Below are 13,122 nucleotides of genomic sequence, written 5' to 3' on the forward strand. Positions count from 1 at the left end.
TTTAAATGGATATTACATGTGGTCATCCTAAGTTGCATATTATTTATTGTAGTCTTAGGTTAGGATAATGACTTTCACATAGAAAGTAGAAAATAGTGTCAGTGGTGAACAGTTTAGTCAAGGGTTGTTAAACCTTTAATTATGATTGCCATTGGTTAGTAGATGATCCAAATATTTTGAGGCTCATTTATCCATGGTAAAAATTGCAAATGATTATTCATGCTATTGTGTTTTTGGTCCTTTAGTTTGACGGAAGGGGATTGTCTAAATTGAAGAAATGATTATAATTATCTGTCAAACAATTTGTGTTGATTGAATTATTTATTGATTATTTTAAGGCTCACTCTTGTGTTTTGTTTGTTTATTTCATAGCACAAAACCGTATTGCAGAGGCTCTCAAGGGAGGATTCCTACAGTTGGATCATGATATGACCCAAGGTAAGTAGTGAGCATAATAAAAATATATTTATTATCCAGAGAGGCACAAAAAGAGTATAGTTGGGTTTGTCATTTCATGACTGTTTTACCTTTTTAAGTGTAAGGGCTTTTTTCCATAAATTCTAGATAATTCCCTTTCTGAATTGTGAATGACTATTTTGTTAAAATTGTGATGTTTATTTTCCTTTTAATTGTGAAAGAAGAAGTGCAATATTGACAATGATTTTAAAAAGTTAATTTACAGCCCACATATTTATTTATTTAATAAAAGACTCATTTACTTAAGATATTTCAATATGAAATTTTTATGTAGCTCTGATTTCATCAAGTAGTAAATACATGCCACCCTATAATAACGCTAACTTCAGTATAATGCTCAGGCCTTGGCTCCCCCCAAAAAATGTATTTTTTGCTGATTATAATTTTTCCATTTTCATTTATAATATAATTTTTCCATTTAACATTTACAACGTGCAGTATCTGCTTTAACATTTGTTTAATGTGACGGTCATGTACTCATTTGATATTCTCTTTTATTCTTAAGCAATTTTCTTTATACTTCATGATGTTGTTTTTTTTCTCCCCTATCTCATATATAATATGATTGAGCTAAGTTAACTTTGTTGCTTTTTCTACTCTCATTTGAAACTAGATTAATTTATATATATTTTTTATTTCAGATGAAACAATGAAAGATGAACTGGCAGGGACTACAGCTATTTCAGTGCTCATAAAAAACAAGAGATTATATTGTGTAAGGGTATTGTATATAAAGTAATACATGTAATTATCTTAATTATCGCAATTGTAATACATGCAAAACCTTATTTGTTACACTTCTATAAGCAGAAATATCTCTTCTTTTATTGATTCCCTGCTGTGTAACACTGAAGTGGATAATAGGATAGGCATCCGTCTGTCAGTATGTCTGTTCATTACATTTAAAGTTCAAATAATGGTCACCTAAAGGTCAAATATAAAAGTCCTTATTTTTTGCCTGCTCCATGTCTTTGAATTGTGAAAAAGTTTTAAGAATAACTTGACACAAGTGATAACAATTAAGAGACAATGTGCAGAACTCAAAAGCCAAGTTGCTACTACTTATATCAAGGTCAGTCCAAGGTTAAAAAAAATGTATCGCAATAGGAGATCTCAACTTGTTAATATGATTTGTGCTTAAAGTTAAGATTATCATTTCTAAGATATTATGGTAAAAGAATTCCTGCCTTTCCTGTTATGTTTTATAAACATAAGTCAATTACAAAAGGAGATATTACTATAAAGTTTAAAACATTACTGGTTTTTAGGAATTTTAACAAAAATAGCAAAAAAGCAACAGCTAGCTTATAGGGATTAAGCGATGATCGAGTATAATCGAAAATTGATCGTTTATAGAACCGATCGGCGATGATCGATTACAAAGTTTAATAATCGATTATCGTTTTTTTTTTCTTGCTTGTAACTTAATGGACTCACTGTATTATAACAACACTTTAAATTAAAGCCAGCTTTGGTTGGAACAATAATTTTCACTCAAATCAATATGAAAGCATACTGGTGACCATGGAGTTAATAGTTGACAGTGAGGCATTCTAGTTTAAAGATATACTATGCTCAAATTTGACATCAGAAAATATTTAGAATTGCTACACAGTCTATTTGTAAATTTAAAATAAACATGTTTTGACTTCCCACAAAGAAGATATGTTATGTATGAAATTGTTTTACACACTAAAGATGGTTGCAATATCAATATATAGTGTCATTAAAAAAACCTGGCAGTTTTGTTTTAACTTGTTCCCATACATAGTTTTTTCATTCCTTTATTGATATTGAGACATAGTAAATGTAATTTCATACGTTTTAATGAATTTATTTGATTAAAATATTTTACTCAAGGATGAGCATAGTAGTTTATCTTTAAACTAGTTTATTTCAGTTGATAAAGTAGTAGCTATACAAAATATAGAATATTAATGGAATTCTTATAAATATTAAAGCATGATATGTACATTGTACATATTTACTTTGTTTTTGTAGATGTTTCGATTATATAATCGATGATTGATCGAAAAGGGTTGTCCGATTATTTTCGATGATCGATTATGATTTTTGTCCGATTAAGAAACCCTACTAGCTTAGTTACAGCATTGCTAAAAATTTCTTATAATATTCTATGTGATTATTTAACAGTTAAACTTGTAACATTACCAGAGTTATATGTATACCTGATATTTTAGGCGAATGTAGGAGATTCTAGAGCTGTAGCTAGTGTAAGGGGTCGTGCTGATGTACTGTCACATGATCATAAACCCGGTAACGAGGCAGAGACAAGGAGAATCATTGCTGCTGGTGGCTGGGTCGAATTTAACAGAGTTAATGGTGAGTGCTTTTTAAACAGGACTTCAGACAGAAATAATTTACCCCTGGTTATTGAATTAGTGAATGTTAACAATCTGGTAGGCAGGAGGCTAGCTTTAACAATTTAAGTTTACACCTTTTTCAATATTTGTTAATTAGTTTCATCAAACTTTAACATGATGATTGCCATCAAATGTCATGGGGCATATTGTTGGGATTTTATGGTTTTGGGAAAATTTTAACTTACCTGAGCACTTAAGTACTCATAGGTGTACTGTTGTAAAAAGCTTAAAAATGATGCACCCAGTATGATCTTTAATAGTAAATGCTCTCAGGGGATTGATCAAGGGCCATCATGGTTCCTTTGTTTTACATTTATGCATGTAAAATTGGCAGAAAACTTGATTCTGTGACAATTTTCTATCACTTTTTCCTAGTTTAAGTCTTTTGTTGGGTTTTCATATTTAATAATATTAGAAGTTATTGTCTTATTTTTAATGGAGTTTGGTAGAATTTGTGTAAAACTGTAAATTGTTATGAATACATTAGTTTTTAGTTAATTTAACATTTTAAAAATATGTTGACTCTTTATGTGATTTCAGGTAACCTGGCTTTATCAAGAGCCTTAGGTGATTTTGTCTTTAAGAAAAATGATAAAAAGGGACCAGATGAACAAATAGTGACAGGTAAACAAACATATTATTGAAATGTTTTTCTAATTGAGCTATATAGTCCTTAAAGCTAGTTAAATGAAATATGTATTATTCAATATGTAGTTTGAATTTAGTGTACTGTATTTGAAATGAGATTGGCTGTAAAGTTAAAGTGTTTTAATCTGAAGGATGCTGAGTATCATTATTATACTCCAAAGTGAAATCTCTTACAGTGTTATGAAATTATATCATCAGAATAAAGTCTTTTCAGAATTGTAGATGAATATGTACATTTTGTATGTGTCATTTTTCTGTGTATAATGTGCCGCTCATGACTTTCTTTCATATACATTTTTTATGTGGCATACATGTGTACACAAATAATGTTATTGATGTTGTTACAATGCTAGTACAGTGGAGCCTTGCTAATCCGAACCCTTCTAATCCGGAATCCTTTCTTATCCGAACGAAGTGTCCGGTCCCGATTTTATTCGTTCTATTTTCAATAGTAAAAAACCTTTCGGATCCGGAACCTGTCTACTCCGAATTCCGGACGATTTTTTCAATTTTTGTTCTTATTTTACTCTAAAATTTACCTCTCGGATCCGAACAGATTTTGCCAAATGTCACACCTTCATTCAAAATAACAAATAATCGCACATATAACAGGTGTAAACATACACCAAACTGATAAGAGTTATTTCGCGTGATTAATGGGTGAAACGTATGATCTGCGAAGGTGTGAAAATTACACTTAGCTTGCCTTGATATCTTCTATAATTGCTTAATTGATTGTTTTTCGTCAGCTTCTATAAATATTTTGATATAATGCAATAGAAATATCTTTGAATCCTTTGTATAGGATTCAATGATACGTGATTAAGTAATGAAAATTAATGGAAACTGTCAGCGAATTCGGATAGTCGCTGAATCGGATACGAGATTACAAACAACTGACAAATGCTGGTACGAATATCAAATCATGTCTCGGCCTCCTGTTTAACATCGTAGGTTAACTTACCCTTGAGGACATAATATTTTTGCTTATTGATTTATTTTTATTTCTTTATTTTTGCATTCACATGTAGTAAAATGAACGATAAGAGACTGCAAAAATAAAATATCTAAATTGCAATTTCAAATGCACTCCCGTTTTCTTACCTTAAACTATTTTGCAAATGACATGCAAAAAACATGTAGAAAAACCTCCTAATTCGGAAACCTTTCTAATCCGGAAACCTTTCTAATCCGAACTTTTCTTCAGGTCCGGACGAGTTCGGATTACACAGGTTCCACTGTATGTTATTTGCCCTGATGATACAGGTCGGCATTATATTATGAGGAAAATTGGTATTGGTATTTGGTATTTCTTGAACTTTGACCCTGAAAATTTGCAGTCAAAATTGTCATTGGGTTAATTATATGTACAAGGAAAATCTGAAGCTCTTGTATTTAAGAGATATAACTAATAGTTGTATTACAATTTCAGCTTACCCCGATGTACAAGAGAGGGCATTGACAAATGATTATGAATTCATAGTACTTGCATGTGATGGTATATGGGATGTATTAACCAATCAAGAAGTTATTGACTTTATAAGAGCAAGAATAGCCCATAGAATGGAACCAGAAACTGTAAGTACCTATTGCAAATAATTTATGTGACATTGTAATTTTGTTACAGTATTTTGTCATGATTAAACTTGATAAGAATGCAAGTTTTACATTTCTTAGAAAGGAAGTTAAGTTTACCATTGTTTTTGATTTTGTGTGATTAAGGTCTTGCCACATACATAGTTTGAAGATATAGTTGTGGTTTAAAATCATTGATTTTATAGTTGTGGTTTAAAATCATTGATTTGCCCTATCTTTCACCTGAAGAACCCTCTGCATCCCAGTTCTGTGCATGCTGGTTACATATCCAGTGGTCCTTATTGACTATTTTTGGGGCAGTGATCCGTGAAACTTTGCTCTACCTTGTTGATCTTTATTCTGATATTCATCATTAAAAACAATCATTTAAGGTATTAGCACCCTAATGCATTACCTCCGCTTTGAAGAGTATTCAAATAGGCTAGAACTACTGTTAACTACATTGAAAATGAGGGCCATGGGTTCAATCCCCAGAAGGGTCAACTTTTTTTTTCTTTCTTTTTTTCTTTTAACATTATTTATGTATCTCTCATGTCCCATTTGGAAAGAAAAAAGTGTTTAATTTTGATTATTTAATTTATATAGGTATTTATTGGCTAAATTATGCTAAATATAGTAATAAATATGGTACCTGATATTTTCAAAGTGTAATATAATCAAAACTAGACGGTAAAAGTATTTCATATTTTACAAGATCAACCAATATACTTTTTAAAAAATTTAGGGAAACTTTGAAAACAGGCACTCATTTGGGTAAATTTTTAAGTTTTTTAAATTAGGCTCCCTAAGTAGAAAAATGGTCAGACACGTGGTAAAAATTGGTGGGGTAGGGTAACATTTTTATACAGATTTCATAAATTTTAAGTAGAAACCATAATTTTGCTTATTTGGATTGTTAGCTGAATGGTACTATTTGTTTCTTACCAAAAATTAATGGGAAAACATTTTTCATTAGAATGTTATTGCAGATTATTTAAAGGTTCCTACTTTCTAAAAAAGGGCCCTCATAACATCCTAGCTTGAGTTCAGAAAAGTGGCCATAACTTGATTTCCGTACGGTAAACTTTGTTTAAATTTTGCATACAGGTGTACTTTAAGGTATACAACTGACTTTTTTAGTTCCTGATAGTGCCCATTAGGGTCCTAATACCTTAACTCAGAATCAAACAAGAATCTGTAAACCAGACCAGCTTAATGAAGATGAGATGTCATTTATTTAATTGCATATGTAATGAATATCTCAATAACATAATTTCCTTTTGAAATTGAGCTTATACATACCTTTAAACATGAATTATTTTCTTAGATAAACATAATATTTACTGAGGAACATCAGGGTCCAAGGTTATAAAGAAGTTTCCTATGCTCATACTCAGATCGCAGGCATTTGATTGGTCAAAAACCAGCATGAAATTTATGTTGACCAATGAAAACCCTGAGATTTGAGAATGATATCAGAAAATAGTTTTATAACCTCCTGGCCAGGGTCTGAGGTTATAATAATAGAATCTTACATTGGCTGCCGGTACAGACCGGAATTTCTAGCTTGAGGGTAACTGTTTACGGCGGTAACGAGGCTTTGCCGAGTTACCGCTAAACAGTTACCCGAGAGCTAGATATTCCTGTCTGCACCGATAGCCGGTGTTTGGTTCTTTTTAGCTCACCTTGCACAAAGTGCAGGTGAGCTTTTAGGATGGCCAACCAAATGGCGTCCGTCGTCTGTCGTCCGTCCACATTTTAAATATTCTAAGGACATCTTCTATGATACCGCAAGGCCAATGTTAATGAAACTTGGCAGGAATACTCTTTGTATGAAGCTCTATCAAGATTGTTCAAAGAATTACATTTCATGCGGAACTCTGGTTGCCATGGCAACCGAAAGAAAAATCTTTAAATATCTTCTTTTAAAGAACCGTAAGAGCTAGAGCTAAGATATTTGGCATGAAACATCTTCTAATGAGTGTCTACCAAGTTTGTTCAAATAAAAGCCCTAGGGTCAAAATTGGCCCCGCCCCAGGGGGTCATTGATTTTCCCTATATGCATCTAGTAAAAACTTAAAAAATCTTCTTTTAAAGAACCCAAAGAGCTAGAGCTAAGATATTTGGCATGAAACATCTTCTAGTGAGTGTCTACCAAGTTTGTTCAAATAAAAGCCCTGGGGTCAAAATTGGCCCCGGCCCGGGGGGTCATTGATTTTCCCTATATGCATATAGTAAAAACTTAAAAAAATCTTCTTTTAAAGAACTGTTAAAGCTAGAGCTTAGATATTTGGCATGAAACATCTTCTAGTGAATGTCTACCAAGTTTGTTTAAATAAAAGCCCTGAGGTCAAAATTGGCCCCGCCCCAGGGGGTCATAGATTTTCCCTATATGCATATATTAAAAGTTTAAAAAATCTTCTTTTAAAGAACCAAAAGAGCTAGAGCTAAGATATTTGACATGAAATATCTTCTAGTGAGTGTCTACCAAGTTTGTTCAAATAAAAGCCCTGGGGTCAAAATTGGCCCCGCCCCGGGGGGTCATTGATTTTCCCTATATGCATATAGTAAAAAGTTAAAAAATCTTCTTTTAAAGAACCGTAAGAGCTAGAGCTTAGATATTTGGCATGAAACATCTTCTAGTGAATGTCTACCAAGTTTGTTCAAATAAAAGCCCTGGGGTCAAAATTGGCCCCGTCCCAGGGGGTCATAGATTTTCCCTATATGCATATAGTAAAAACTTAAAAAATCTTCTTTTAAAGAACCCAAAGAGCTAGAGCTAAGATATTTAGCATGAAACATCTTCTAATGAGTGTCTACCAAGTTTGTTCAAATAAAAGCCCTGGGGTCAAAATTGGCCCCGCCCCAGGGGGTCATTGATTTTCCCTATATGCATATAGTAAAAACTTAAAAAATCTTCTTTTAAAGAAGTCAAAGAGCTAGAGCTAAGATATTTAGCATGAAACATGTTCTAATGCGTGTCTACCAAGTATGTTCAAATAAAAGCCCTGGGGTCAAAACTGGCCCCGCCCCGGGGGTCATTGATTTTCCCTATATGTGTATAGCAAAAACTTAAAAATCTTCTTTGAAAAAACCCAAATAGCTTGAGTTTAGATATTATACATGAAACATCTTTAAGTAAATATCTACAAAGTTTGTTCAAATAAAAGCCCAGGGGTCAAAACTGGCCCTGCCCCAGGGGTGTCATTGTTTTTAACTATATGTGTATAGAAAAAAACTTAAAAATCTTCTTTTAAAAAACCCAATGAGCTAGAACTTAGATGTTTAGCATGAAACATCTTCTTATGGGTGTCTACCAAGTCTGTAAAAATTGGCCCGGGGGGGGGGGGGGGGGGGGGGGGGGGGGCTATATACAGGTGGGCGACCTCAGGGCCATCATGGCCCTCTTGTTTCTTGTGTATTATAATTATTTTCAGAACAGAAATTACGAAAACATGTATTCTCATTACGGACTTTTTAGCTCACCTGTCACAAAGTGACAGGGTGAGCTTTTGTGATCGCTTTTCGTCCGGCGTCCGGCCGTCCGTAAACTTTTACTTTAAATGACATCTCCTCATAAACCACTAAGCCAATTTCATCCAAACTTCACAGGAATGTTCCTTTGGTGGTCACCTTTAAAAATTGTTCAAAGAATTTAATTCCATGCAGAACTCTGGTTGCCATGGCAACCGAAAGAAAAAACTTTAAATAGCTTCTTTTAAAAAACCATAAGAGCTAGAGCTTAGATATTTGGCATGAAACATCTTCTAGTGAGTGTCTACCAAGTTTGTTCAAATAAAAGCCCTGGGGTCAAAATTGGCCCCGCCCCGGGGGGGTCATTGATTTTCCCTATATGCATATAGTAAAAACTTAAAAAATCTTCTTTTAAAGAACCCAAAGAGCTAAAGCTAAGATATTTAGCATGAAACATGTTCTAATGGGTGTCTACCAAGTTTGTTCAAATAAAAGCCCTGGGGTCAAAATTGGCCCCGGCCCGGGGGTCATTGATTTTCCCTATATGCATATTGTAAAAACTTAAAAAATCTTCTTTTAAAGAACTCAAAGAGCTATGGCTAAGATATTGAGCATCAAACATGTTCTAATAGGTGTCTACCAAGTTTGTTCAAATAAAAGCCCTGGGGTCAAAATTGGCCCGCCCCAGGAGGTCATTGATTTTCCCTATATGCATATAGTAAAAACATAAAAAATCTTTTTTTAAAGAACCAAAAGAGTAAGAGCTAAGATATTTAGCATGAAACATGTTCTAATAAATGTCTACCAAGTTTGATAAAAAAAAAGCCCTGGGGTCAAAATTGGCCCCGCCCCGGGGGGTCATTGATTTTCCCTATATGCATATAGTAAAAACTTAAAAAATCTTCTTTTAAAGAACTCAAAGAGCTATGGCTAAGATATTTAGCATCAAACATGTTCTAATAGGTGTCTACCAAGTTTGTTCAAATAAAAGCCCTGGGGTCAAAATTGGCACCGCCCCAGGGGTCATTGATTTTCCTTATATGTGTAAAGCAAAAACTTAAAAAATCTTCTTTCAAAAAACCCAAATAGCTAGAGTTCAGATATTAAGCATGAAACATCTTTAAGTGAGTCTCTACCAAGTTTGTTCAAATAAAAGACCTGGGGTCAAAATTGGCCCTGCCCCGGGGGTCATTGATTTTCTTTATATGTGTATAGCAAAAACTTAAAATCTTCTTTGAAAAAAACCCAAATAGCTAGAGTTTAGATATTAAGCATGAAACATCTTCTAGTAAGTGTCTACAAAGTTTGTTCAAATAAAAGCCGTGGGGTCAAAACTGGCCCGGCCCCAGGGGTGTCATTTTTTTTAACTATATGTGTATAGTAAAAACTTAAAAAAAATCTTCTTTTAAAAAGCCCAATGAGCTAGAGCTTAGATGTTTAGCATGAAACATCTTCTTATGGGTGTCTACCAAGTTTGTGCAAATAAAAGCCCTTGGGTTAAATTGGCCCTGCAACGTTGGCGGTGGGGGTTGGGGGGCCTATATACAGGTGAGCGACCTCAGGGCCATCATGGCCCTCTTGTTTCTTATAGTAGCGTATGAACTTACAATTTCATTCATAACGGTTAAGTGACGTAATCCTAAGAACGCGATTTATTCATAAAAGGCGCGCGGCAATGACGTCATCTAAAGCACACGACTTGTCTTACATGGGGGGGTGTAAGATAGAGTTTTCTAGCACTGGTATAAATGGTAGATAATCCTGTGTCATGTGCAAGAAAGAAATTTGCTAAGCTCAAACTCAGATCTCAGGTATTTGATTGGTCAGCACTGCCACAGAATGACCAATGAAAATCTTGAGATTTGAAACAGAACTCAGAAAATAGTTTTAAGACCTCAGGACAAGGTCTTAAACAAAATTGGTATTATCATGCTTACTAACAGTATCATAGAGATGGTTTATTTATGCTTGTGTTATATGATTTTATAATTAGATTTGTGAAGAACTGATGGCACGATGTTTAGCACCAGACTGTCAGATGGGAGGCCTGGGGTGCGACAACATGACTGTGTGTATAGTTTGTTTACTACACGATCGAGCATATGAGGACTTGATTCGTCGGTGCTCACAGCCCAGTATAGGTGGGCCTGTACCACACCTCAGTAATTATAACATGGATCTAAAATAGCTAACTCTCCAATCTTTACAAGTCTGTTCTCCGTGCTCTGCGATTGTATAACAAAGATGGGCTCTTTGTAAATATAACAACAGGATGTGTGATAATATTTTAGATTTTTTCCGGCAGTTACATGTATATACACATGAACAGAAATTGGACAACAAATTTTATAGATGGATTAATAACGTTCTTGATCCAAGAAAGATGAAAGAAATCCTTCAAGTCATAATATTTAGTGTTAAAAATGTTGTTTGTTACAGTGTGTATTACAGAATTATTTCTGTTACTGTTAACTTTGCTATGGTTTGAGGCATATATTTTTATCAAAGCTATTTATGTTCTTATATTTTTACTGTTATTTAATACACAAATGCTCTATGCAGTTAAATGCTGGGGATATACGGGGACATAAGGGGAAATAGTAAAAATTAAACTAGTCTTAACTAATTCATTCAAACGTTCTAAGAAATTAATCAAGAAGAGACAAATATGAAAGGATTCCATGTTTCTGTATGTATTTTTTATTATTTCAGACTATTGCACAGCATACAGGTAATTAACTGAATAAATTGTTGATATATTGACAGTGTACTCTAATGTTATAAATATTTTAATATGTAAGATTTTATTGTTGATTGTTTTTTGTTGTTGAGCCATGGACTAAGTCTCAATAATACATTGTGACTGTTAAAATTTATTGTTATAATATTTTTAACATATTGGATAGATTGTGTAATAAAATTTCATATACTATATGTACATTTTTGTATTTCATCGTTTCATAGTGAAACTTTTGTATTGTTTTTATCTTGAAAGGTATTAAGATATAAAATTTTCATTATGAAATATAAGAAAATATGTAAATAAGTTTAGTTATCTGTCTCAGTGTGTGTTAGAGTGAAGTGTTGGATTTTATTTAAGTTGATTTATTTTTTAGGTGTGAGTTGAAATTTTGTTATACATGTAATTAATTGGCGATGAAAAGAAAAAAATACTTCTTTATAGGTTCTGCATATACATGTTTTCTCATTTTGTAACGGACAAGATAATGGTTGGGTAATTTTTTATTTTTTTTTATTGAATAACAAAGGTCATTTAAGGGTTAATGATAATCTAGTGTATTTTATGACCATCAAGCAATTAAGAGAGATTGGCAGTTTAGTCTTTACTGGTGTCACCTCATAAAACACTGGTACCAGTTATTACAGGAAGTTCATTCTGTAGAGGTTAAAGTTCACACTATAGAGGTTAAAGTTCACTCTGTAGAGGTTAAAGTTCACACTATAGAGGTTAAAGTTCACACTATAGAGGTTAAAGTTCACACTATAGAGGTTAAAGTTCACACTATAGAGGTTAAAGTTCACACTATAGAGGTTAAAGTTCACTCTGTAGAGGTTAAAGTTCACACTATAGAGGTTAAAGTTCACACTATAGAGGTTAAAGTTCACACTATAGAGGTTGAAGTTCACACTATAGAGGTTAAAGTTCACACTATAGAGGTTAAAGTTCACACTATAGAGGTTGAAGTTCACTCTATAGAGGTTAAAGTTCACACTATAGAGGTTGAAGTTCACTCTATAGAGGTTAAAGTTCATTGCGTAGATGTTGAAATTCACTCTGTAAAGGTTGAAATTCACTATAAGATTAAATTTTATTCTGTAGAGATAAAAGTTCACTCAGTTGAGGTTAAAATTCACTCAGTAGAGGTTAAAGTTCACTCTGTAGAGGTTAAAGTTAGCACTGTAGAGGTTAAAGTTAGCACAAAGCTTTCATCTCAAGATAAAGTTAATTGGTTCAAACTTCATTTATCAGTGTTGTTTAAAAATCGTTGACATACCTGTGAAACAAAGTGAGTTTGCTTTTTTAAATGTTCAAATGTATATATAACAGAGAAAGATGATTAAATAGTAAGAAATTCCGAGGCCAGTCTGTTATTCGGTGGTATTGTGTGCAAGATGTCTATATGACTGTATCCTTTCATGGTTTAAACAAGTGTACTGCATTTTATAAAACTATTGATTTTGTGTAGTATATTGCTTAAATTTTCTTTTTAGGTGTAGAAATGTTTTGAAAGAAATGGCACATTTTTTTGCATCAATTTTTTTTTAAAGAATTGAATGAGTTATAAATTCATCATTAAATGACTAATGAGTATGCAAGGTTACGTGGTATTTGATGTATTAATGCATGTGAGCAGTATACTTGAATGTTTTGGCAACATTTTCAGTTTCATAATTTGATTGACAATGACATATGCAATACAGATCAATCAGGACATGACCCTGTTTCCTCCCCAGTACATACAGAAAATGCTCGATTATTCTATGTCCATGTAGTTGTTTTACTTGCAAGTTGCTGTTTCTTGTTATATTTATAACTACATTA

General features: G+C 33.1%; 1 protein-coding gene across 3 annotated transcripts in view; it reads left to right on the forward strand.

Moving 5' to 3' along the window:
• LOC132728489 (probable protein phosphatase 2C T23F11.1) overlaps nt 1-12,842 on the forward strand; it is a 36,942-nt gene extending 24,100 nt beyond the window's left edge. For 2 of the 3 annotated variants that reach the window (XM_060714120.1, XM_060714121.1), the window contains 6 exons: nt 373-438; nt 1,119-1,192; nt 2,679-2,820; nt 3,402-3,485; nt 4,942-5,087; nt 10,552-12,842. In XM_060714120.1, the coding sequence (XP_060570103.1) occupies nt 373-438; nt 1,119-1,192; nt 2,679-2,820; nt 3,402-3,485; nt 4,942-5,087; nt 10,552-10,746 (707 nt within the window). In that variant the 3' untranslated portion in view covers nt 10,747-12,842. The remainder of the gene's footprint in view (nt 1-372; nt 439-1,118; nt 1,193-2,678; nt 2,821-3,401; nt 3,486-4,941; nt 5,088-10,551) is intronic. The other variant, XR_009625491.1, reaches the window with a different exon arrangement.
• The last annotated feature ends 280 nt before the right edge of the window (nt 12,843-13,122 follow it).

This window comes from Ruditapes philippinarum, unplaced genomic scaffold, assembly GCF_026571515.1.
Source record: "Ruditapes philippinarum isolate M1 unplaced genomic scaffold, ASM2657151v2 ctg527_1_1_1_1, whole genome shotgun sequence".
Classification (NCBI taxonomy): Eukaryota; Metazoa; Mollusca; class Bivalvia; order Venerida; family Veneridae; genus Ruditapes; species Ruditapes philippinarum.